At 32.7% G+C, this 22,166-nt stretch overlaps 3 protein-coding genes across 3 annotated transcripts; 1 reads left to right on the top strand and 2 right to left on the bottom strand.

The window, feature by feature from the left end:
• Positions 1-453: 453 nt before the first annotated feature.
• On the top strand, positions 454-3,962 carry LOC114412021 (BTB/POZ and TAZ domain-containing protein 1-like). The gene is made up of 4 exons (XM_028375784.1): positions 454-847; positions 928-1,231; positions 1,513-1,835; positions 3,574-3,962. Exons 1-4 carry the CDS (start codon positions 600-602, stop codon positions 3,752-3,754), a joined length of 1,056 nt encoding a protein of 351 aa, XP_028231585.1. The 5' UTR covers positions 454-599; the 3' UTR covers positions 3,755-3,962.
• Positions 3,963-7,006: 3,044 nt separating this feature from the next.
• On the bottom strand, positions 7,007-10,373 carry LOC114412020 (autophagy-related protein 16-like). Its single transcript, XM_028375783.1, has 4 exons — positions 9,660-10,373; positions 9,211-9,392; positions 8,898-9,093; positions 7,007-8,348 (listed from the first exon to the last, which is right to left on the bottom strand). Exons 1-4 carry the CDS (start codon positions 9,801-9,803, stop codon positions 7,326-7,328), a joined length of 1,545 nt encoding a protein of 514 aa, XP_028231584.1. The 5' UTR covers positions 9,804-10,373; the 3' UTR covers positions 7,007-7,325.
• A 2,479-nt stretch (positions 10,374-12,852) lies between these two features.
• Positions 12,853-17,472, bottom strand: LOC114412019 (alpha/beta hydrolase domain-containing protein 17B-like). The gene is made up of 5 exons (XM_028375782.1): positions 17,039-17,472; positions 14,645-14,681; positions 14,328-14,564; positions 14,183-14,230; positions 12,853-13,678 (listed from the first exon to the last, which is right to left on the bottom strand). The coding sequence occupies exons 1-5, from the start codon at positions 17,338-17,340 to the stop codon at positions 13,187-13,189; spliced, it is 1,116 nt and encodes a 371-aa protein (XP_028231583.1). The 5' UTR covers positions 17,341-17,472; the 3' UTR covers positions 12,853-13,186.
• Between the last annotated feature and the right edge of the window lie 4,694 nt (positions 17,473-22,166).

The raw sequence follows: 22,166 nt of genomic DNA, 5'->3' as shown, positions 1-22,166 counted from the left end.
CTCATTCAATAAAAAAAAAAGTGTAAATTAGTTTTTTTCATCTCTTTAATTTTTTTTTTGTCTTTTTAATTTTTCTAATTTTAAAATACACAATTTTTAATCTTCGGAATATTATTCAAATCACTTTTATAATCTGTCTATAAAGTGATATTTAAATGGACCTAAAACAAATTAAAATATCAGGAAAAAAAAATCAACCCAGTTAATCGAGTAAAATACATAAATTATTATAAATGATTCATAGAATAAAAAATAAATAAAAATAATGAAATGAAATTTAAATTAAACTTTAAAATTTTAACGAAAGCATTATTATTATTTTATTCTTTTTAAAGTATTTCTTGGATTGTGTTTTCGTGTTGGGTAAAAAAAACCTGGCTTGTTAGGAGAGTGGAAGACAGAGAGAGAAAGGTAAGAGCAGTAGTAATAGAAGGTTGCTTTATTGACTAATGTGATGTGAAGGGTAGGCGGTGGGCAATAATGGGGCGTGCGAATAAAATGAGACACGTTCTTGATTGCTGAAGCAGAAGTTTCTCCATTTGCAACTATATATAGTTCACATTCATCCCCCATCTCTCATCATTCATCATTCATCATTCATGGCTCCCCAAACCATTTCCATTCACTACCACACCACCCGCTTCTTACCTCAACCCGATGTCTTCATTCGCACTTCCCACGGAACACGCATTCCAGCCCACGCCGGCATTCTGGCTTCCATGTCCCCTGTTTTTGACAACTTTATAGATCGCCCTCGTAAGCATCGGAGCTCCGAGAGAATTATCCAAATCCACGGCGTCCCCTGCGACGCCGTCACCGCCTTCGTCGGATTCCTCTACTCCTCCAGGTTAGTTTACACGCACATAACATTAATCAATTAGTGAATTTGCGGCAAATGTGAAATGACGGAGATGCCCCCCTCTGCAGGTGCACGGAGGAGGAGATGGACAAGTACGGGATGCACCTTCTTGCATTGTCGCACGTGTACATGGTGCCGCAGCTGAAGCAGAGGTGCATCAAGGGTTTGACCCACCGCTTGACCACGGAGAACGTGGTGGACGTGCTTCAACTCGCGCGTCTCTGTGACGCGCCGGATCTCCATCTTCGCTGCATGAAGCTCCTCGCCAACAATTTCAAAGCGGTGGAAGCAACGGAGGGGTGGAAGTTCCTCGTCAAACACGACCCCTGGCTCGAACTCGACATTCTCCGCTTCATCGACGAACACGAAACCGTAATTAATCTATTAATCCATTTTCAAATCGAATGAAATTTGTTTTTCTTTCATGGGTTAGAGAGCATGACTCTCTCTTGATTCTCTTTATTAGAGACTAATCTTACTGGCGTCAATATGATTGTACATATCAAAAGAATTTTTCAGATGATAGAATCAAACATGATTCTTCCAATCCGCCAAATGAAATATTTTGACGCATGTAAAGGCAGTGTTGCGTCAATTAAATTGAATGAAATTAATTACAATTAAAGTATTAAACGGGATTGTTTGTTTGACAGAGGAAAAAGAAATCGAGGAAGTATAGGATGGAACAGGGGCTATACGCGGAGCTGAGCGAGGCGATGGAGTGTTTGGAGCACATATGCTATGATGGGTGTACCCACGTTGGACCGTACGATGCTGCGGAGGAGAAGAGGGAGAGGACGCCGTGTGGGAGATTCGCCACGTGCCAGGCTCTTCAGGTTCTGATCCGCCACTTTGCCACGTGCGAGAAGAAGGTGCGCGGCGGCTGCGTGCGGTGCAAGCGAATGTGGCAGCTCTTTCGACTCCATTCCTATGTTTGTCACCACACCGATTCCTCCTGCAAGGTTCCTTTTTGCAGGTAATTTCCAATTTTAAATTGAAATCTACACTCGTGTGAGTTGTGACTTTCTTTGCGCCTAGTATAATATTAATACAATATTAGTAATAAATTAATAAAAAAAGCCACGAGGAATATTATATTATATATAATTATGGTTTTTATGACTTTAGAATCATGCGATTTGTCAAAGATATTTGGCGACTAGACTATATTAAGGAAAAGTATTTGGTCCCGACTTTTCTTATTTTACTTTTTCTTACCCTTTTCCCCGTCTTTGAATGAACAAAACTAGTTTCTTGCAAACAAACGTAGTTAATCGGATTTATTTTTATTTGTTTTATTAATTATTAATGAATAAGAGATTGGAACCTGAGGTTGAGAATTGCTTTTTTATTTTCTTTCTGTAGTATTAATTCATGCTCTGAGCTGTGCGCATGTGTTTGATTCACACAGCAGAAACTCCCCCCACCTTTCATTTTGGTTTAAATTAAACAAACTAGTTCCATTCCATGCACACAAAAGTAGTTTTATAGGACTAGTTTTATTTGTTTAATAGCAGGAGCATGAGGAGAATTAGCTTTGATGTACCTTTTTAATTTCTGTGATGATTAAGTAATTAGTCCATGATTAGTTTGGAAATTACTGTTTAGTTTCCAAAGGAATCAGATTTTTTAGCAGAGGGGAGCATAAATCGTTTTCATTCAAGACATAACTTAATCTGGATGTGATATTATATCTGATTCCCTTGTCTGGTTACTCTATTATTAGATCTGGGGAATGAATCAAAAAAAGAAATTATTAGACTTGGGGTCCCATCATAAATTGATTCATGTTCATCAACGGATTAGTTTCGTGTTCTCTAGCCTGTTCTTGATATTTTTCAGGGCCATATGTAGTTGGCCGGCTCGTATCTTTATTCAATTGGTCCATCGTAGTTGTCACCAACTCATCATTTATCACTCTGCCATTCTTCACCACCACCAGCTAGTGCCTAGTCAAGTCCTAGTCACGGTTTTGTTACATTTCATAAACCAAATTCACTTGTGCGATCCATAAATTCCATAAGACCAACGTGGTGATAGTTATTAGATCTACCTTCCCTTTGAGGATCATGAGTCAAAACATGCCAAATATTTATCAGTGATGAGATCATGGGACCCCTACGAAATAAAATATCCGTGGTTACTGATGTATATCTACTTTCTTTATTATGAAAAAAAGAAAAAAGCGTACTAAGCGAGTGACATAAATTGGGCCTTGGTTTTTTTTTTTTATCAATCATCCCTCTAAGTGATTGGTAGATTTACAAACCAACGAACATTTTTTTTAAAGATAGATGTTAGTTGTTAAAAGTATTAATTTTGTTAACATAGAATAAACCTATAACTTTTTTCTTTCTTTTTTAATCATCCAACTCTTGTAACTCATAAGATATTGTGCGCCAATGAACATTACTTACTCATCTAATCAAAACATTAACAAATAATAATATTCTCATGCTTATCTCAAAAATCAATTTTTTATTCATGTATGAAACTTTTCGAACCAAATTGCATTTCTCATATCTTGAATTCCCAAGTTGAAGTTGTCTAATATAACGTCCATTTTCAGTTGGTGGTGCACCCCAAAGCCCATGTCGCTGTCCTTGTTTTCTTCTAATCTTATTATGATTGTGTTGTCTTATCTATTTTGAAAATTGCTCAGTGTCTCACTCATGGTTAATAGTTAACATTGCTTTTTTGGGTGAATTTGACAGGCAATTTCAATTGAGAATGCAGCAAGAGAAACGGAAAGATGATGCTAAGTGGAAACTACTAGCGAGGAAGGTGGCCTCAGCCAAAGTCATGTCTTCATTGTCTCTGCCAAAGAGGAAGCGAGATGAAGAAACAAGAGTGAATATAAACAATCCCGGGATTAGAAGTTTTAAATTACTATGAATATTGTAATGAATAATGATGTATAGGAAGGACGGTGTGTTTCGTGTTACATACTTGATAGAGCAGTTTCTACAGGGAGAGAATATTCTGCTTTTGTTCTGTGTAAAAGCAGGTTTGGATAGTGTGAACAACTTCTTGTACCTGAATGGCAAATTGTTGAGTCTTAGCTTGGAAAATTGCATATGAAGCCTTGCTTAATTTTCGTCAATTCCGTTACTTTTTTTTCTTTCTTTTACGTAAGTATTTTTTAGTTTAATATCTATCCGATTAAATGCAAACAACTGATTTTTGTTTTGTCATGAATATTTGTAGAGAGAGAATACAAAGAAATGTGTCAGTACTCAGTAGAATAAATAGGAAAGAAAAATAATTACTTTTTCAAATAAAACATAATTAATTAACTATTCAAATTTGGTTAAAAGTTGACATTTAAAGATGCTTAACCTGTGCAAACTTACATAGAATAGAAAAATCCTAATATCTAAAAAGAAGAACAGAATAGTGTGAATGATGATTAGGGTCCTTAATTTCAGAGTCAAAACAATAGGTATTGGCCTGCATGTTAGTCCACAATGGCACAGACTGACAGACATTAATCCTATGAAATAGCCAAAGAGGTTCACATTTGCTTTAGTGATGTTCTTGAGGAACCCTTTGAGCAAACAACTCGACATTTGCTTTAGTATGTGCCATTACCACGCACAGGCCGTTATCCTAGACAAAGTTAAGTGCATGAATTTAAATTGAGAGGCACTGTCGAAAGAACATTGTAATACCATTGACTGTTTGGAAGTCCATCATTGTGGAAATGTGGTCAATATGAAGCAAGCATTAACCTAGGGTTCCACAAACTTGATCATTGAGGAAATATTATTGTGTCACAAAAGGTTTGTAAACGGATTATATTAAAAACGTCATATGACTCGTCAACTTTTTTTTTTTGAATGGTGACTCTGACTAATATCACTTCTACTTGTTTAGGAAAGTAAAAATTAAGTCATATATTGTCCCACTTGGATGAATCAGAATTATTACTAAAACTTGTAAACATTAGATTTATTAAAACTAAAAACAAAAAGAATGAAAAGAAAGTGATTTTTATTTAGTTTCTATAAAAAATAATTTTAGTGAGTTTTTTTAGTCAAAATTTGTTTTCTTCTAATTTGAAAAGTGGTAAAAAAGAGATAAATTAAAAAAAATGATTTTATAAAATATTTTTCAAACACTGTTTTGTAGATATTAGAAATACGAAAAGAAGATGTACATAAAATGAGTAATAAAAAATTAATATAACTTAAAGATGTTTTAATTTTTTATTTTCTTGTCTTTTAACAAACAGAAAACAGTTTTTAACATCTTGTATACTGTGTCCGACGTCTTTCCTCTAAAACTGAAACATTTTTTAAAAAAAAGTTATTGTATAATAAAATATAACATTATAGAAATGTTAAATAAATTATTATAAAAGATCTCTTTTTTATGGTAGTTTGACATTTCGCAAATATTGTTAGAATGAAAGAAAATAAATTACAAATAATAATATATTTTGTTTTATTTGATTGAAAATAAAATATCTTATAATTTTTATTCATTTTTATTTAATTTAAATTTCATTTTTTTTCTTGTTTTCTTTCCATTCTATCATAGATAGTATGCATATAGTCACTTTCATTCTCACTATGCATTTAAAAAAAATAAAAATCTCACTACTGCTGCTTACGTCATGGCATGGGTCACCATTGATTTCTTTTTCTTCTTTTTTTTGGTAAAAGGTCACCATTGATTTACTATAGTAAAATAAAATAAAATAATACGGCAAATATAGTCGATTTCGTTCTCAGTGCTTCTTACATCATGACATGGGTCACGTTTGATTTGGTATAATCAAAATATAATAATAAGTGGAAAATGCTAACAAGCGTGGTGTTGGTTAAGAAATTAAATATAAAAGTATTTTACTAGAAAATATTATTAATATGCCTATCGTGATTTTTATATTTTCAATGTAACTGGTAATAAAAAAATAACTAAGGTTGTTTTATATAAACTTAGAAAATTAATAAATAGATTAGTAAGTTTACTACAAAACTAGTCTTATTTAATAGATTAAAAATAATTAATATCAAATTTAAAAATTAAAGTGATATTATTAGGAGTTTGGTGATAAAAAATAATTTATATCACGTTAAAAATTAAATGTGATATTTTGAGATTTTTTTTTATCTGAATACGGAGGGATAGGTGTGGCAAGATGAAAAAATGTGGCCTCCTACTCTCTCCAGTCTCCCCGCTCTGTTATGTCTAGAAAAATTAAGTTACTACTATTGAAATGCACATTTTCTCTGATTTTTTTAAACCTCGGGATCAAATATTAAGTTGAATCTAGTGAAAGGATATAAATATTTTTTTTAATAAATGTTTTACAAAGTAGCGAGTTGTACCTTTAAATCTTATTATTAAGAGATTTTGAAAACAAGATTGCGTGACAGAATTGAGTTAAATAATATTTTGGACTACATATTCAAGCTGGACCTAGGTTAAGTCCAAAATATGTTTTGCCCATAACTGAGAAATATCGGGCTTGATAGTTGTATCTGAGACGTGTGAACCCAAAAGTTTTTATATGGTATGTGAACCCAATATATTTTTCGACATTGGAGAATTGGAAAACTCTTTGTTTTTGTTTGTTTAATACACCCAATATAAACCTGAAAGCTCGCCATTTTTTTTGGGTACACAGTAAGCGTTGAACGAAGATGGCGGTAATGAATGCAGGCACTGGAGCGAAGGGAAGAGGTTCTGTGGAGGAGGGCAGAATAAGTGCAGAGGTGGTTGGTGGTGGTGGATGGCTGTGTGGAGAGGCTGCAACGGAAAGAGGTGGATTTTTTTTTTGCAGACCATGATCATAATCAAACCAGCAACACAAGCCCAGGCATGAGAGGGTTTGGCAAGGTCTTTGCATCCTGAGTAGGTTTGCCATGGCAAGATACATAAATTTTCAATAAATTCCAGAACTTAACACATTCTGGAAACTAATTGCCAGAAGTCTTGGATACTTTCTGAAAATTAATTTCCAGAAATAGATATTCTTGGAAGAAACAAATACCAAAAACTGGAGCATATATGTATCCATGTAGTTAACATTACTCATTAAAAATATGACAACTTTCAACCGCAGGTTATGGGAACAAGTTACTTGTTGCACGTTAATGGGACACTATAATTTGCATCAATGACAGCCTGCCGGTGACATGTCATCAAATTTTGCCAATTCAACATTAGTATTTAGTAAAACAGAAAGGCTTCATGCCTTCATCACAAATTAGTCTACTCAAGTTTCACTTGAGACTAGTTTATTTAGATGAAACATCGTTAAAAAAATAATAAATACATGGTTCCTGATTTGAATGGTATATTATACCTTGTATGAACATAAAACCGTAATAAAGAGTTTAACCACCCAATCTGAAAACTGTACAAATGAGTAGTACCACACCCCTTGCATATATGCAAACCTTATCTATTTTAGTGTTGTCAAACCTCTAAGCGTATCCAAAGAAATGAAAGCCCATCATGTCCAGACGCAAACAATCCCATTCTTATCAGCAGAAGCTAGGGGTTTTCCAATTCCGCTCCACCTACAACACAGAACAGAGGAAGTGTGTTCCTTCAGAGTACTGACTATATCACCTTTAGATATTGACCAAATATAGACAGATCCATCAGCAGACCCTGCAGCAACGTGATTGTCATCTGGGCTGATACAGGAGCGACTCCAATTAGAAGCCACTCTGTTTCCCATGGCTTTTAATGTGCCACAAACTTCCAGAGATCGCACATCAAACAAATTGTGTAAATTGTCCCTTCCACTGGTCAGTACAACATTTCCATTTCGAGAAAGGGATAGTGATGTGACTGCAAGTGAATGTGCAGCAACCTCACTAAGTAACTTTCCACTTTGAATGTCCCATAGCCGAAGGTTACCATCAACATGTCCCGAAAATATGGTCTGACCATCCATGCTGAAGGAAAGAGCATTGCAGTTGCTGTGAAATATTATTGTGTTTGTGCAGTAACCTTTCACTAAGTCCCAAACTTTTATTGTACGATCATAGGCAGCACTGACAACATGACGACTTGAAATCTTGCTGACATCTACAGCACAAACTTTATCTGTGTGGCCAGTAAGGGTATGGCGGACACGACCTGAGTTGACATCCCATACATACAAGTTGTTTGAGCTGCTTGCAGCAATGACAGATCGATTATCATGGGTGATTGTGAGATCCAATACTGAGCCAAGGCAGCCCTGAAGAGTAGAACTTAAGGATCCTGTATTTGCATCCCACATTTTAACTAACCGATCTTGTCCCCCAGTAATCAATTTACTGGAATTGTATTCAAACAACATGGAAGCACAACCACCTTCATGTGCACGAAGCCTGTATTTACATATGGAAGGGATGTTTGACTCTAAAAAGAACTCAGCACCTTCTTCACTTTGGCGAACTATACCATCCACCTGCCGCCTTGCAAGTTGTTCTAACCCACTGGCCCTTAGTTTCTCAACCATCTCTTCATACAGTGCGTTGGCCTAAAGTGATAGGAACTAAATTATTAATTAAGTAGCATATGTAACAAGAATTAGCAAGTGGCATCACAGTTTTGTGAGGATTCTACACATAAGAAACTTGCACTGCTAATGTAACTATTGTAATGATTCACTTCTATCATGCACTGACTTTTAAATAGATAAATCACTAACAGACAAGTTTCAGATGCCAAACTATCAAAAAGTTAGTTCAGAAGTACATGGCAATATTGGCTTAACATTGCTGAATCAAGCAAAATGAAATTTAAGCATCAGAAGCAGGTGAAGATCGGCATTCAGCAGCACTTAGTTCAAATAATACAGAGAATGGGTGCCAATACCAATGTTGTTAAATGGCAGAACCATGGCTGCCATGGTGGAATGCATGGCAGATTTTTTGGCAACCGCCATAGGCAATTTGTGATGGCGGTGCCATAGGCCAGAATGACGTGTTTATATGACGGAATTTGGGCATTCTGCCATATTCCACCATCCACTGTTGATAACACAGACCAATACTAAATATCTAATTCCAAAAGTAAGATATTGTACCTCATTTAGGCGTTCAGCATCCTTCATCTTTTCTAACATCCAGCGGTCTATCAACATCTTATTTTCTGCTTCAGCTTTATTGGCTTTAATAGTCATCTGCTCCAGTTGTGCTTTAAGTTCAGAATTCTCGCTGACAATCACTTCCAGAGATTTAATCTTTTCTTCCAAGTCCACCTTCAATTGAGAGCACTCATCCCTGCAACGATAATTTAACTCAATCATTTGCCACAAACTCAAAAAAAAAGAAAAAAAGAAGAAGAAAGAAGAGTATGGAATTGAAAGGCCATTAAACACATAAGAAAAGTTGAGCAACCTCAATTCAGTCAACTCCTTCTGCAGATCAGCCAATGCATTTTCTTTCTCTTGAAGCAACGCTTTCGAAGCTCTGGACTCAGCTACTTCCACAACAAGTTGCTCAGACAGGCGAGATTGAGCTTTGTAGCATTGCTGAAGTTCCACTTGAAGATTCTCTTCTTTCTCTTTCCACTCAGAGCCCTTCAAAGACATAAATACACACAACATTAAACTCAATGACAGCATTCCAATTGATAAACTGCTAGACACAGACCATGATCCAAGTAACAGCATTAATACCCATTATCACCACCCCCTGAAGATGGGCAAAATTGTAGACATGAACTATTCTATTGGAACCGATGATTAAACAAATTTCTAAGACATAATTAGGGATAGAAATCAGATACAAATTAGTAATTCATAAGAAGCATGAATATTGTTGATAGCGAATTATAGAGAGAGGACCTGAGAAACGATGGGTCTAGAAAGAGCTAGAACAGCGGGAGCATGAGCAGCTTCCTCAAGCAAATGGCGCTTCCGCAGAGCCCTCAAAGTATGCTTGATAGCTTCACTGGCAATTTCTTCTTGTGACTTCCATGCTTTCGCCATTGCTGCCCAAAAAACAGAATCCAACCACCAAACTTTTGATTTAAAAATTAGAGCAAATGTAAACTGAAATTGCAATTCAGGATCCACAAGAAAGATGAAAATTGGATGAAATAGGGTTCTTGAAAACAATAATTTCTTTCAGGGGCATTTTCCCAAATCTCTACCATCAAAATCTTGGGGCTCCATACCCACAGAACATTTGGCATTTGCTATTTACACGTCCCCTTTTACTTACTCACTCCCTCTTCCACATAAACTACCCTCCTTACTCCTAAACACACTCCCCCGGTCTCTTCCTCTCTCCCTATGACAGATATTTTTTGGCACGGCACAAAAAAACCACTCAACATAATATTTTTCAGAAAAGCGTTTATTTCATAGTTAAACCTCCAAACAAGAATTAAGCATAGCAATAATCATCAAAACGTAATCGACTTCCTCCCCAGCTCTTAGATTGCGGATAGAAAGGTGTAGCGCTGAAAAAGTGAAAACGCATGCAAGGCAAGGGAATGAATTTTGAAAAGAAGAAAAGACGCTGCACTCTCACAGAAAAGAAAAGAGAAAGTGTAAACCTAGGTCCTAGGGTAGCTTTATCAAAATTTGAAAAATAATATATCAATAATAATAAAAGTCTAATGTCAGTTTGGAATCATTATATGGTGCACCTGTTTTACTTTAATATTTTAAGTTTTAAAATTTTCATTTCATTATAATTTATTTATTATGTTTTATAATTATTTTACTTTAATATATTATATTTTAAAAATTTTATTCGATTCTTTATGATTTAAAAATATATTGTTTTAATTATTTATTAATTTTTCATTAGTCTGTGAGTGTTTTTAGTTTTAAAATAGTTAAATTAGTACCGTGACAGCTAAAATTTCCACTATTTTTTATTTATAAATTAAAAATTACTAAGTAAATGAAAAAAAGATAGATATAAAACTATATACAACAACAATTTTCACTCTCATATTATTATCATCATCTTCATTCAATTTAATAATTTAATAATGATAATAATTTCTTTCACCAATTATTCTCAATCACAATAATAAGGATTCGTTCTCCTTCTGTCGCTTTGTCTCTCGTCACTGACCTAAAAAGACCGTTGCCCTACCCTTGTTTTCGTTTGCGTAACATCCTCCCTACATGATTGGAATTGCCACCTCACCTAACGCAACAACCATCTCATAGTCGCCCTCAACAACATGTTGACAAAGGCAAAGAAAAAAATTGACAATGTCGGATTGTAGATGAGGTTTAATCTGTCGGGTTGATTAGAATCATCTTCCAATGGAACGCACCGTTTTGTCCCTCTTCGCGTTGCTCATCTTCGTTCAGCCCAATTGTAGATGTCAAATAGAAAATCTTCTACTTGCTTAGTCCAATCATGTGCCAAAGTGAAGGTATTGCTCGTAGACCTCACAAAGAACTACAATGTGACATCCTCGTTCAGATATGAGTTAATTGGCAAGTTAAGGTCATGCTTTTGTCTTTCATCAAAGACGATCCTTGCTTCGATCTCCATTGCTTCTGTTTTCAATAGCATAATTGTATGAAAGGTTTTGATTTTTTGGTGAGGAGTATAAGATTTTTAAGTGATTCCAGCGAGATTATGTTTTGACACCGTTCGATCTATGTGGTGCTACATTATCTACCTTTCCAGATCTAGAAGAGGTTAGAAGAGATGATGATTCTTTAGTTGTTTTTTTTTTTAAAAAAAAGAGGCTTAATTATCAGTTTCGTCCCCAAACTTTTAAAAGATTCAATTTAGTTCTTGAGTTTTTTTTAAATGCATCAATTTAGTCCTTTCTGTTGAATTGGGTTGCAATCTTGAGGACCAAATAGAATAGATTCTAAAAAACTTAATGACCAAATTGAATATTTTAAAATGATTAAATCGATACATTTTTAAAAAACATGAGGACCGAATTAAATCTTTTAAAAATTTAGGGATTAAATTGAATCGTTTAAAAATTTGGAAACGAAATTGAATCTTTTATAATAATTTGGGAGACTAAATTGATAATTAAACCTAAAAAATAAAATAAAGAGATCGACAGTTTTCAAATTCACTACGTAAAGTTAATTATTTTAAAATGTTTAATATCATTTTTGATCCATGATTTTTCACACTTGTTTCGCTTTGGTACATTAAATTTTAAAAGTTTTATTTTCGTTCTTTATGTTTTTGAAATATCATTTTGGTCCTTTTTAAAAAATTTTAAAGTTAACAAAATATCAACGTTTTTTTACATAAAATTCAAAACATGATTAAAATGATATATTTAAAAAACATAATGGATCAGGATAAAACTTTTAAAACTTAGCACCAAAACAAAACAACTACGAAATATAATAGACCAAAAGTGACATTAAACTTAACAATAAATACAATTCATTTGTATTAAAATTATACCGCTAGCAATTAATTATTATTATAACATTATAATTTTTTATTTTTATAAATTTTGATTTTAACAAATAATAGATATTTGTTACATATTAAAAATATAAAAATTGTATATTGTGAAATAATAGTGTGATTAACATTAATAGGTATTCAAACCTTAAATACTATAATAAAAAAGTAATAAGGAAAAATATTGTTTCTTCTTGCTTATAATAGTCGAATATGTATCCAACAAGACTCCCCAAAAAAAAAGGAAAAGGAAAAATCTCTCAAAAAAATATGTATTCAATGAGACAATAACTTTCCAGAAAGCCAATATAAGAAAGAAGTAATCAAAATTCATATTTACTCCAATATGAGTAGTTATTCTTTCCCAATCATCAAAATATAAGTAGTTAGCAAATGATGCTTATTTTTACACAAATTTCACGTACAAATTACTAAATTTTGTTACTACATCAATAGATTGCAAGTAACAAACCACCTTATATGAATCTTGGTATTCCAAATTTGTATCTGATCTAGTATTAATAAGTTCTGTTAAAAAATCGCTGCCCCAATTCAGGCAAGTTATCTCATTTTGCAAAATTCAACCAATTTGTAACAATGTGAAGAAGCTACAAGCAATAATATGAAGATAAGCTAATTTTAAATTAGTTGGGATAAGAACAAGGAAGATTTTATCATGTGAATTTTTACAAGTCATAATAAATCGCCCCCTTCAGCCTTTAACCATTAGCTTCATTTCTAAGACTAACACTAAAACAAGGTTAGAATCTCTTGAAATCCCAACATATCCAAATCTACAAGAACAATGCAAGAAACCACGCCAACAACATTAGCATACTGTAACACATTAGTTAAACATACCCCCCAACCCCCAATGTGAGTAACTATGTATGTGTTCTATCTCTCTCCCTATACCAATCCCATTACCAATTATCCAGATGCTTCTTCAAGAGCTTCAGCGAGCTCGAATTTTATCCAGCCAGTCAAAGCTCTTCCTCGCCCTCCCAAAATGAACATCAACGCTTTTTCGAGATTTATCATGGTTCTCTTTGTTTCTTTGAGATCTTGCCACATGATCAAAAGAGATCCTTGATTTCTCAACTGTTTCAACATTACTCAACTTATGCCCTTGAAATTTCAGTTGTTCTTGTTTATCAGTGCTTTTCCTTGGTTTGTCCCTTAGATCAGCACTCATCCTCGGAGCTTCAAAACAATCAACACTTCTTCTGGCTTCTTCAACTCCACCTATGCTTTTCCACAAAGTTTGCCCCTGCGATGGTGAGTTTTCTATTATTGATATGAATTTTCTGAGATGTCGTAGGTATTCTGGATAGAGTTCCAGATTACAGTGGTTCCCTCCTTTGAGCCATAAAGGTTCATATTTCTCTTTACAAAGTTCCCACAATTGCTTGCCATGAGAGCAATCGACAACCTCATCATCGGTTCCCTGAATAAAGTATAAGAATGATTGTAAATTAGTTAAGCAATACTTGTACCCAAAAAGTTATGATAAGAAAGCCATAAGTGTAAAGTCACAATATTTACAAGAAAGCAATTTAACAAGCTTATATCTGCAACACACTGATGTCTCTTGTATCCACAACACTTCAATGTCTGTTTGACCTCAATGCCAGTTAAGTCAGCTTCAATGAAGAGACTCTACTTTATTAAATTAGCAAGCTCATGCTAATGAAATGTATCGTTCTCCACTTATCTTGGTTTTCATTGCAATGGTCAACAGGGGAAAAAAAAATACTTGAATAAAAAAGAGGCAGATTTATCATTTTGAACACAAAGCTCCAAGGCAAGCACTGAGTTAAGGACTGCAACAACTACAGGGATTGTTGATTGGATAACAGTTACAACTTACAGTGACCACAGAAAATATGATAACATCCATATGATAACAATAGAAAGTGGATATTCAATGTAATAAGTATTGAGTGCTTACATGAATTATCAGCACTGGACACTTCACCAATGGAATTTTGTCAATGTTCTGCGCAAGAATAACACAACTATGTTCAGGTCCATGTAAATAGTTTTCTTGAGAAAAAGGAAACCAAAGCATATAGGACAATGACAAAGTATCTGACCTTGTAAATGTCAAACCAGTATGTCCGTTTCACAGGGTACATGACTCTCAATCCTGATAGTATAGGACTGTGGAGAACAACAGCCCTTAGTCGGGGTAAACGAGTGGCAAGATCCAAAGTAGGACCACTTCCAACTGATTGACCATAAAGGATTATGTCTTCTTGCTTAGTACCATAGTTCTCTTCAAGATACTTATATGCAGCTTCAATGTCCGCATAAGTATTATTCTCACTTGGCTGTGCAATGATATCCGGATAAGTATCATGCCAGGATCAAAAGAAGCGAATAAATCCAGAAAGAAAAGTAGAGTAATTACCTTCCCTGATGACTGCCCATAACCAGAGTAATCATATCTGCATTTATTAAACCAACATGCTTGAAAGCGTCATTAACATGAGACTTATAAATGTGTTCTTTAATAAATTAGACAACTATCATAAGCATAGGGATGAGCAATCTAAAAACTAGACTAACCCATCAACGTTTACAATTTCACTACTAGAGAAAAGATTTAATGTGGCACTCTACATATATGGAGTTAAAATGTAATGGAGCAAACATATGTGAGTTTTCAGTGTGTGTTGATTACACAACTAATCCTTTCTGGGAAAAAACATAGATGGAAAAGGAAATGCCTATCTGGGAACAAAAAGGAATATAAAGGCCTTAATTGTGTTACATTAATGCTGTCACAAGGTGGCTGATTTGGCTGCCTATCTACTGAGGCAAGGAGTTTGTACGACTCGTCTGTGAAGAGCTACTTCTTATTGATGCAGAAAAGTAGCTGATGGCACTTTATGAAATTTTGGCAATTTGACTCTTATCCTTAAAACACTCAACAGATCTAATCCAAAGAGACTTTTCAGTCAAATACAATCATCCAAACCAAATATGACCGAGAAATCCACCCTTAGATTGTTAACTGACCTAGGTTGCATGCATGCAAGAATAAAGAAAGCAAGAAGGCTGTCTGCTGATATACTTTTTGTTGTGTCTTCTGACTTGACCTGTAGTTAGTTGGCTGTGTACTTAAATGTTATCATGTTTCCAGTATTGCTTATCTTGATTAGTTTATGTTTTTATTGCATTTAAGTCTTATTTATGCGATCATTTGTTGATATGTGAATCATATAAATCTTAATTGCACCTCACCCCGCTCATCACTTCACGACAACACCACCACAAACTGCATTGAAACCTATCTGGTAGATGGACAGAGCTAACTTACAGTGTATCCAGCCCTGTTATTGCTTCATGACTACAGGGGCTGCATTAATACTTGCCCAGGAGATGGCCATAACTTAGGAAGCACGAACACTTCCGATGAATGCCATGTCCACGTGTTGGACACATTTCCGACACCAACACTCCTCGGACACGTGGCGGACACTGTGTGGGACATGTGTTTGCAGTGTCCAATTTTTTTTTTGGGGCTTCGACATGCCACAGACACTTCTCTAAACAGCTGGACACACAGCAGACACTTCTCTGGACACACAATAGATACTTATCTGATTTTTTTTTTTATCAAAAATCAACCTAAAAAATGAGATTATATTTTTTTCTTAAAAAAATTAGCATATTTTGGTAACCTCTTTCTCTTTCACGTAACGTTTTGCCTTCTTCTCTTCTATGCACGTTTGTGATTTGCCCCTTTTGCACAACACCATCTGTTCACATTCTCGAGTACGTCATTATCATTGGTTATTTTCCATTCATCATTGCCTTGTTGATGTCTGGTCGTCTTGCTTGGCTGACTTCACATTAGAGGACCCTTTGTTTATCACTTCGTCTTGTTTTTCTTTTCTAGTTCACTAACTTTCCTCTCCTTTCATGTGTTTTTGGTACATCCTTTGTTCGTCTTGATATAAATCTTAATTATCAACTTACATTTTTTTTCATGTTGATCATATATATATATATATATATATATATATAATGTTGTGTCCCTATGTCCTATGTTTTAGATTTTAGCCGTGTTGTGTCCCATGTCCAAGTCCGTGCTTGATAGGCCATAACTAACCTAATTGCAAATCAACCCTGCTATCACTTCATTACAGCACAAGCTGCACTGAAACCTTTCCAGTAAATGATCACCGCTAACTTAACCATAAACCCTCTGATTGCATTTGTCAGAGTCAAATAATTAAATTCCAACTTCCTTCCCATAAACAAATTCAAACTTTATCAACAATAATCAAATATAGCTTATACTTGTAGCATACTAAAAAAACAATGGAATGTCACTTCCACCTTCAAATATTTATCTTCCATTCATGGAAGAACCACAGAAAAGAGAAAACACATGCTCAAAGCAAAACAGATCTATACACAGACTAACCAGAAATCATCACTTGGATATTTCCCCCCGTTACATGCCAGCAGATAACACTGAGTTCAAGACATACCGACCTCATGGCATTTTCATTCATCAAACCATAACAAAAAACAAAAATCAATCAATTCTTTCATGTCACCCAACCTATCAAAATCAGAACCTTGTAAAACCAGTCCAAGCTAAGTAAATTGCTACGAAAACTCAACATACACTACAAAAGTTACCCTGTCACCGACCTAATTCGAGGGTATCCCTCTTCACTAGACTTTCATCAAAATAAGATAAATTGTGATGCATGTAGCTCTTATACATGTATGAATGTACATAAAGATGACAATTGAAAGATGAAAGAAAGAAGAAAACTTGAATTACCCGAAAAGATTAACACGCAAGTGGGTGCTGAGATCCACAAAGAGCTCAAACATGAGTCCGATATCAGCCGCATTCCCATGCGAGTAAAGGATGGTGGATTTGGCCATGGGGTGCGCAATATACACCCCCACTATCTCAGTTCCACGCCTAGTCCCGAATTTCACAACCCGCACGTTCTCGCGCCGAGGAAATGCCTCCAACACCAACGCCCCCGTCGCCGCCTCCTCCACCACCTTGTACGACGCCGGGTTAGGCGGAAAAAACGCCATCTTCGCCGCCATAGAAGAAGTTACGCCACCCATCTCCCTCTCTATCTCTTAACACCAACCAAGTCCAACAAACACACTTCACATTCCTTTCTTCTTCTTCTTCTTCTTAATTCTCACACTACCACTGCCACTGCCACTTTTTGAGATGCACGTAACTTCTCGGTTCTATATAAAGTGTCGAGCGTGTAACCCAGACAGGGATTTTTCTTTTTTATTTAATTAAAAATTTAAAATAATGAATATATTGTGTGTTTATTTTCCCTCTCCTCATTAAACTTTTTTAAGGATGCCGCGTTGTCTTTAGCTGACGCTCACGTGGGACGTTACTGACCTGGACTTTCTTTTTTACTTTTAACCCTCGGCTGAGTCTGGTCCCCTTTTGCTTTTTGCAATTTTTACCTTATCCTTTCATCTTTCTTACTTCATGATATTTACTTTTATTAGTAAGTGGTAGTAAGATTTTAAGAATTTATATGAAGGTGGTTGTATTTTAAATTTTAAGAGCAGTAATTGAATCATGATAAATTCTTTGACTATTGTATTGTTGATTTATTGCAAGTATTCATTGGAGAGCGAACTAGATAAGCAAAATATTACTAAATGGGGGAAAACCGTTAATGCTAAAAAAAAAAAAATCTTTTTTACATTGAAAAAAATTGACCACATTGAATTCTTTTACTAAATTGTAATATTTTTATTCTTTGGTCATTAGTTTATTATTATAATACTACTATTATTTTTTAATTGAAGAAAGGGAATAATAATAATAATAATGATAGTAATAAAATATATAAAGGAACATAGAAACGGCAAGGTGAGATATGATTTCTTATTTTTCAAAGTGATGGTTGCTTCTCAATGAGACCGTGACCATGACTTTGCCTACTAATGAAGGAAAATGTCTTTTGGCTTCGTTTTTCAAATGGGACCTCACATTGACATGGGCATAGGAATGTCCATGATTTCCAATGCACTTGTAGTATATGCTAATGTCACCCTAATTAACCATTGATTAATCGTCCAAGAACTTTTTTCTCCCCAGGGTTCTTTCAACAGAAAACCCGGTTTTTTGGGTAATTAAGATGGATAATGTTTTATGGAAATTAGGACACATCAATGGCTTCAATTGTCTTTGGTCTCAGAATTCAAACACATAACACTGGGTTCGGACTCAACAAGGGACCCATGTTGCAGGAAACAATATATCTTGGGTCCATCACTCCATGTTTCCGCTAAGTGTCAGCTTGCAATTCTGCTGAGGAAGCTAGCTCGGGATCAATAATTAAGACAAATCGATGTACAAATTAAAAATCTATTGAAGTTTCTTACCAACAAAAAATTAATACAAATCAATTATAGTTATAGTTTTGCGTATGTGTTTAAACTTTTCAGATGCAGAATTATGGCGTTTCTGTACTGATCTCGAGAAAGAGAGGTTAACCACTATGCATTATAAGGTCATGGTATAAATAATATTCAAGAAAGTTAAAATAAAAGAGATATCACAAACATTAAACACATGCATTTAGAAGAATTATTGCATGGAGTTTGACTTAGTTAAATAAAGTGTGTAAGTATTATAAATCTTTTGGTATATTTTTTATTTTTATGGATAAAAAAAGAAAAAAATATTGTATTGATATCTTAAATAAGATTTTAAATTTAATTTTTGTGAGCAGAGAGGACCTACTTGAAAGGAAAAATTATACTAAAAATAGAGATTAATCATTAACAAAATTAATAAATATTTTATGCTAATATTATAATGATAAAAAAAAGAAAAATTTTGCCTTCTTGAAAATATAATTTCTCACTTATCAAGTGAGAAGACAAAATTATTTTAAAGTTTAAATATATTTTTAGTTCTTTAAATATAAATTATTTTTATTTTTGTCCTCCAAAGTTAAATGTTTTTTTAGTCTCTGAAATTAAAAAAATATATTTTTTTAGTCATTCTCCAGTGTTGTGAAATGAGGAATAAGAAATTCACAATTTATTCTAATTTTTTATTGCTAGAATTTAATTTTTAATTTTAAAATGTAATTTGTGATGATTATTAACCATTAAAAATTTTAACATGTGATTCTAATTCCAATAATATTGTATTCAAGCAAAAGTCTCCTTCATGTACTCGCAAGTCTGCACCATAAACATGGACAAAAAATAAGAAGGTAAGATTCTGTATTCAACTATTGGTGATAAATACTAAAGCATGTACCTTGAAAGTAGTATTTGATGATTTCCTTGCCAAGAGCTTCTTGGGTGGAGATCCTTGCGGAGTTGTTAGGTGGAGATTTTGGGGGATTTGATTTTTATTTTTAATTTGTGGTGGTTAGAAATTAAATATTAAAATTTAAATTATAAAATTAAATTTTCACCGATAAAAATCGCTACAAATTATGAATTTAACATTCTTTGTTTGACAATGTTATTGATATTTAGACAAAAAGATTAAAAATAACATTTCTTATGTTTAAAGGACTAAAAAATGTAAACATTAATTTGAAGAACTAAAAAAAATAAAATCTCAAAACTAAAAGCATATTTAAATCTTATTTTAATGATATAATTAAGAAAAGTGAGAAGAAAATTAGAGGAAATAAAAAAATACTTTTTAAATTACATAAAGCGAAATTAGAGAAAATCAATACTTTTGTAAGGTGAATCAAAATTATTAATTGTGGTAGTTGATATTTATAAGGAAAATAATTTATGACTCTTGAAAAGTAGTTTAACAAATCACCAAGTGAGGGGAAATATGTTACAAACCTCCTAAAATCATTTTATTGATTATCAAAAATATAAAATTGAAATGTAGTGTAAATTATTTTAATGGTTATAAAATCAATATTAAAAATATTAACGACAAGAATATTTAAAAATTTCAAATTTAAAACAACTAAAATAGATTTAATTAATGAAAAATGATTTTATTTCCTTTTTTATTGCATTAATAGTATCATAATTTGAAACAGTTTTTTACCATCATAAATCATTTAAAATTTAATTTCTTTAATTGATTTATGATGGTATAAAATTGTTAAAATTTGTAAATTTAAATAAAAAACTGCAACAAATTTACATTCATGTTTTTTTCTTTATTTTGGTTTCAAATCATCAGAAGATATTTTTAAAAATTAAATTAAAAACAAATTGTGATGGTTAAAAATCATTATAGATTATAAAACTATAAATACGATGATCAAATAGGGATTAAAAGTAATTTTTTTAAAAATTTGAGGGACTAATAAAAATAGATTTTTTCAAGGATTAAAAATAGCTACTCAAATTTAAAAGACTAAAAAATATTTAAGCCTTAAACAAAAAAATTATAATATTAAGAATTAATTATATCATTCATGTCTATTTAAAACTTTTTCTTATATAGATTGTCTTTCCTTAGTCATTTTTTAAGATGACAATAAATTTCCTTATTTTTTGTCTTTCAGGTGAATATAATATGTTGCCTTTTTAAAAGATGAGGTCTGTATGGTTTGAAAACATTAATAATAAAAACAATAATGATAGAGAGGAAATATTTTTTTAAAAAAAATATATTACTTGTTGAAAGGAAAAATAAAAAATGAAAGAAGCAAGATTTTAAACCTTTTTTTTCATAATTTTTATTTTCTTTATTGTGAAGACCAGCACATATTTTTTTTGGTGAACCTAACGAGCACCTCAATAAATTAAAACCAGAATGCAATTTTATCAAAGGTTCAACCGTACAAGGTTTGAGTTTAATGGCTATTCTCAGTATAAATTTTTTTACTGTCAACAAATAAAAATTATTATTAATATAATTTTTAAGGTAATTATTATCAAAATTATAATAATAATAATAATAATTTATAATTAAATGATTTATAAAATCGCTTTATATATTATGAATGCATATTATTTTTACGTAAGATTTATAAGATATAGTATACGATCAGCATATATATTTTTAGTGAACCTAACACAACAGAATACTGATGTGACACTTTTTATTCATTACTGCATCACCGAAACTCACTTTTATCATGAATTGATCAATCATACTTTTTATCATCAATTGAAATTATTCAAATAATAATGCAACAATACTATACTCACAATTTTGGTTTTTTCCATTGTACCAAAAAATATACTCACAATTTTGGTAAAATGAAAATGCTAACGAATATTTTTAAAAAAAATTATATATGAACACGTTCTTATAATTTTCAATACAATTTTATAATTTTATTAAAATTATTTATCGATTCTATAATCAGTATTTTTGTGGTTAACATGATTAAAAAAATAACAACACTATTATGGCAAACAATACACACACAAGCTTCACCTAATGATAATTCATCTTTCATTAAAAAAAAATTGTCGCATACATTATATATTGTCATTCGGAAATGTATCACAAAAAGAATGTCATATGCGTGTAACGTTGTATTTGTTTTTGTTAGTATAATCTTTATTTAATTAATAAAAACAAATTATTATTATAAGTTTTAATTCATTAAAAATATGATGCATCATATTAACATTCAATAGATTAAGGCAAAAATACATATCATGGTGTAATATATTTTTAGTATAATACATTATATTTTCATCACACTATTAATGAATTATACTAAAAATATAAAATTGTAAGAGATTTTTAAAAGAATTTAATAAAAAATTCCCAAGGAATCGAGACAACTATGATCTCTGGTGTGGATTTCCTTAAATAGTTAACAAAATAAAGCTATCAATAATTGGATTCAAAATGCATTTGTGTCCATCGTTGATTGTTTTCGCTAAGATTCAACCGGCAATTCTGCTTTGGAAGCTAGCGACAAATAATGGAGACAAAACAATACAAATTAAAAATC

This window comes from Glycine soja, chromosome 5 (assembly GCF_004193775.1).
Source record: "Glycine soja cultivar W05 chromosome 5, ASM419377v2, whole genome shotgun sequence".
NCBI classification, from domain to species: domain Eukaryota; kingdom Viridiplantae; phylum Streptophyta; class Magnoliopsida; order Fabales; family Fabaceae; genus Glycine; species Glycine soja.
This window is presented reverse-complemented; position numbering and strand designations above follow the sequence as displayed.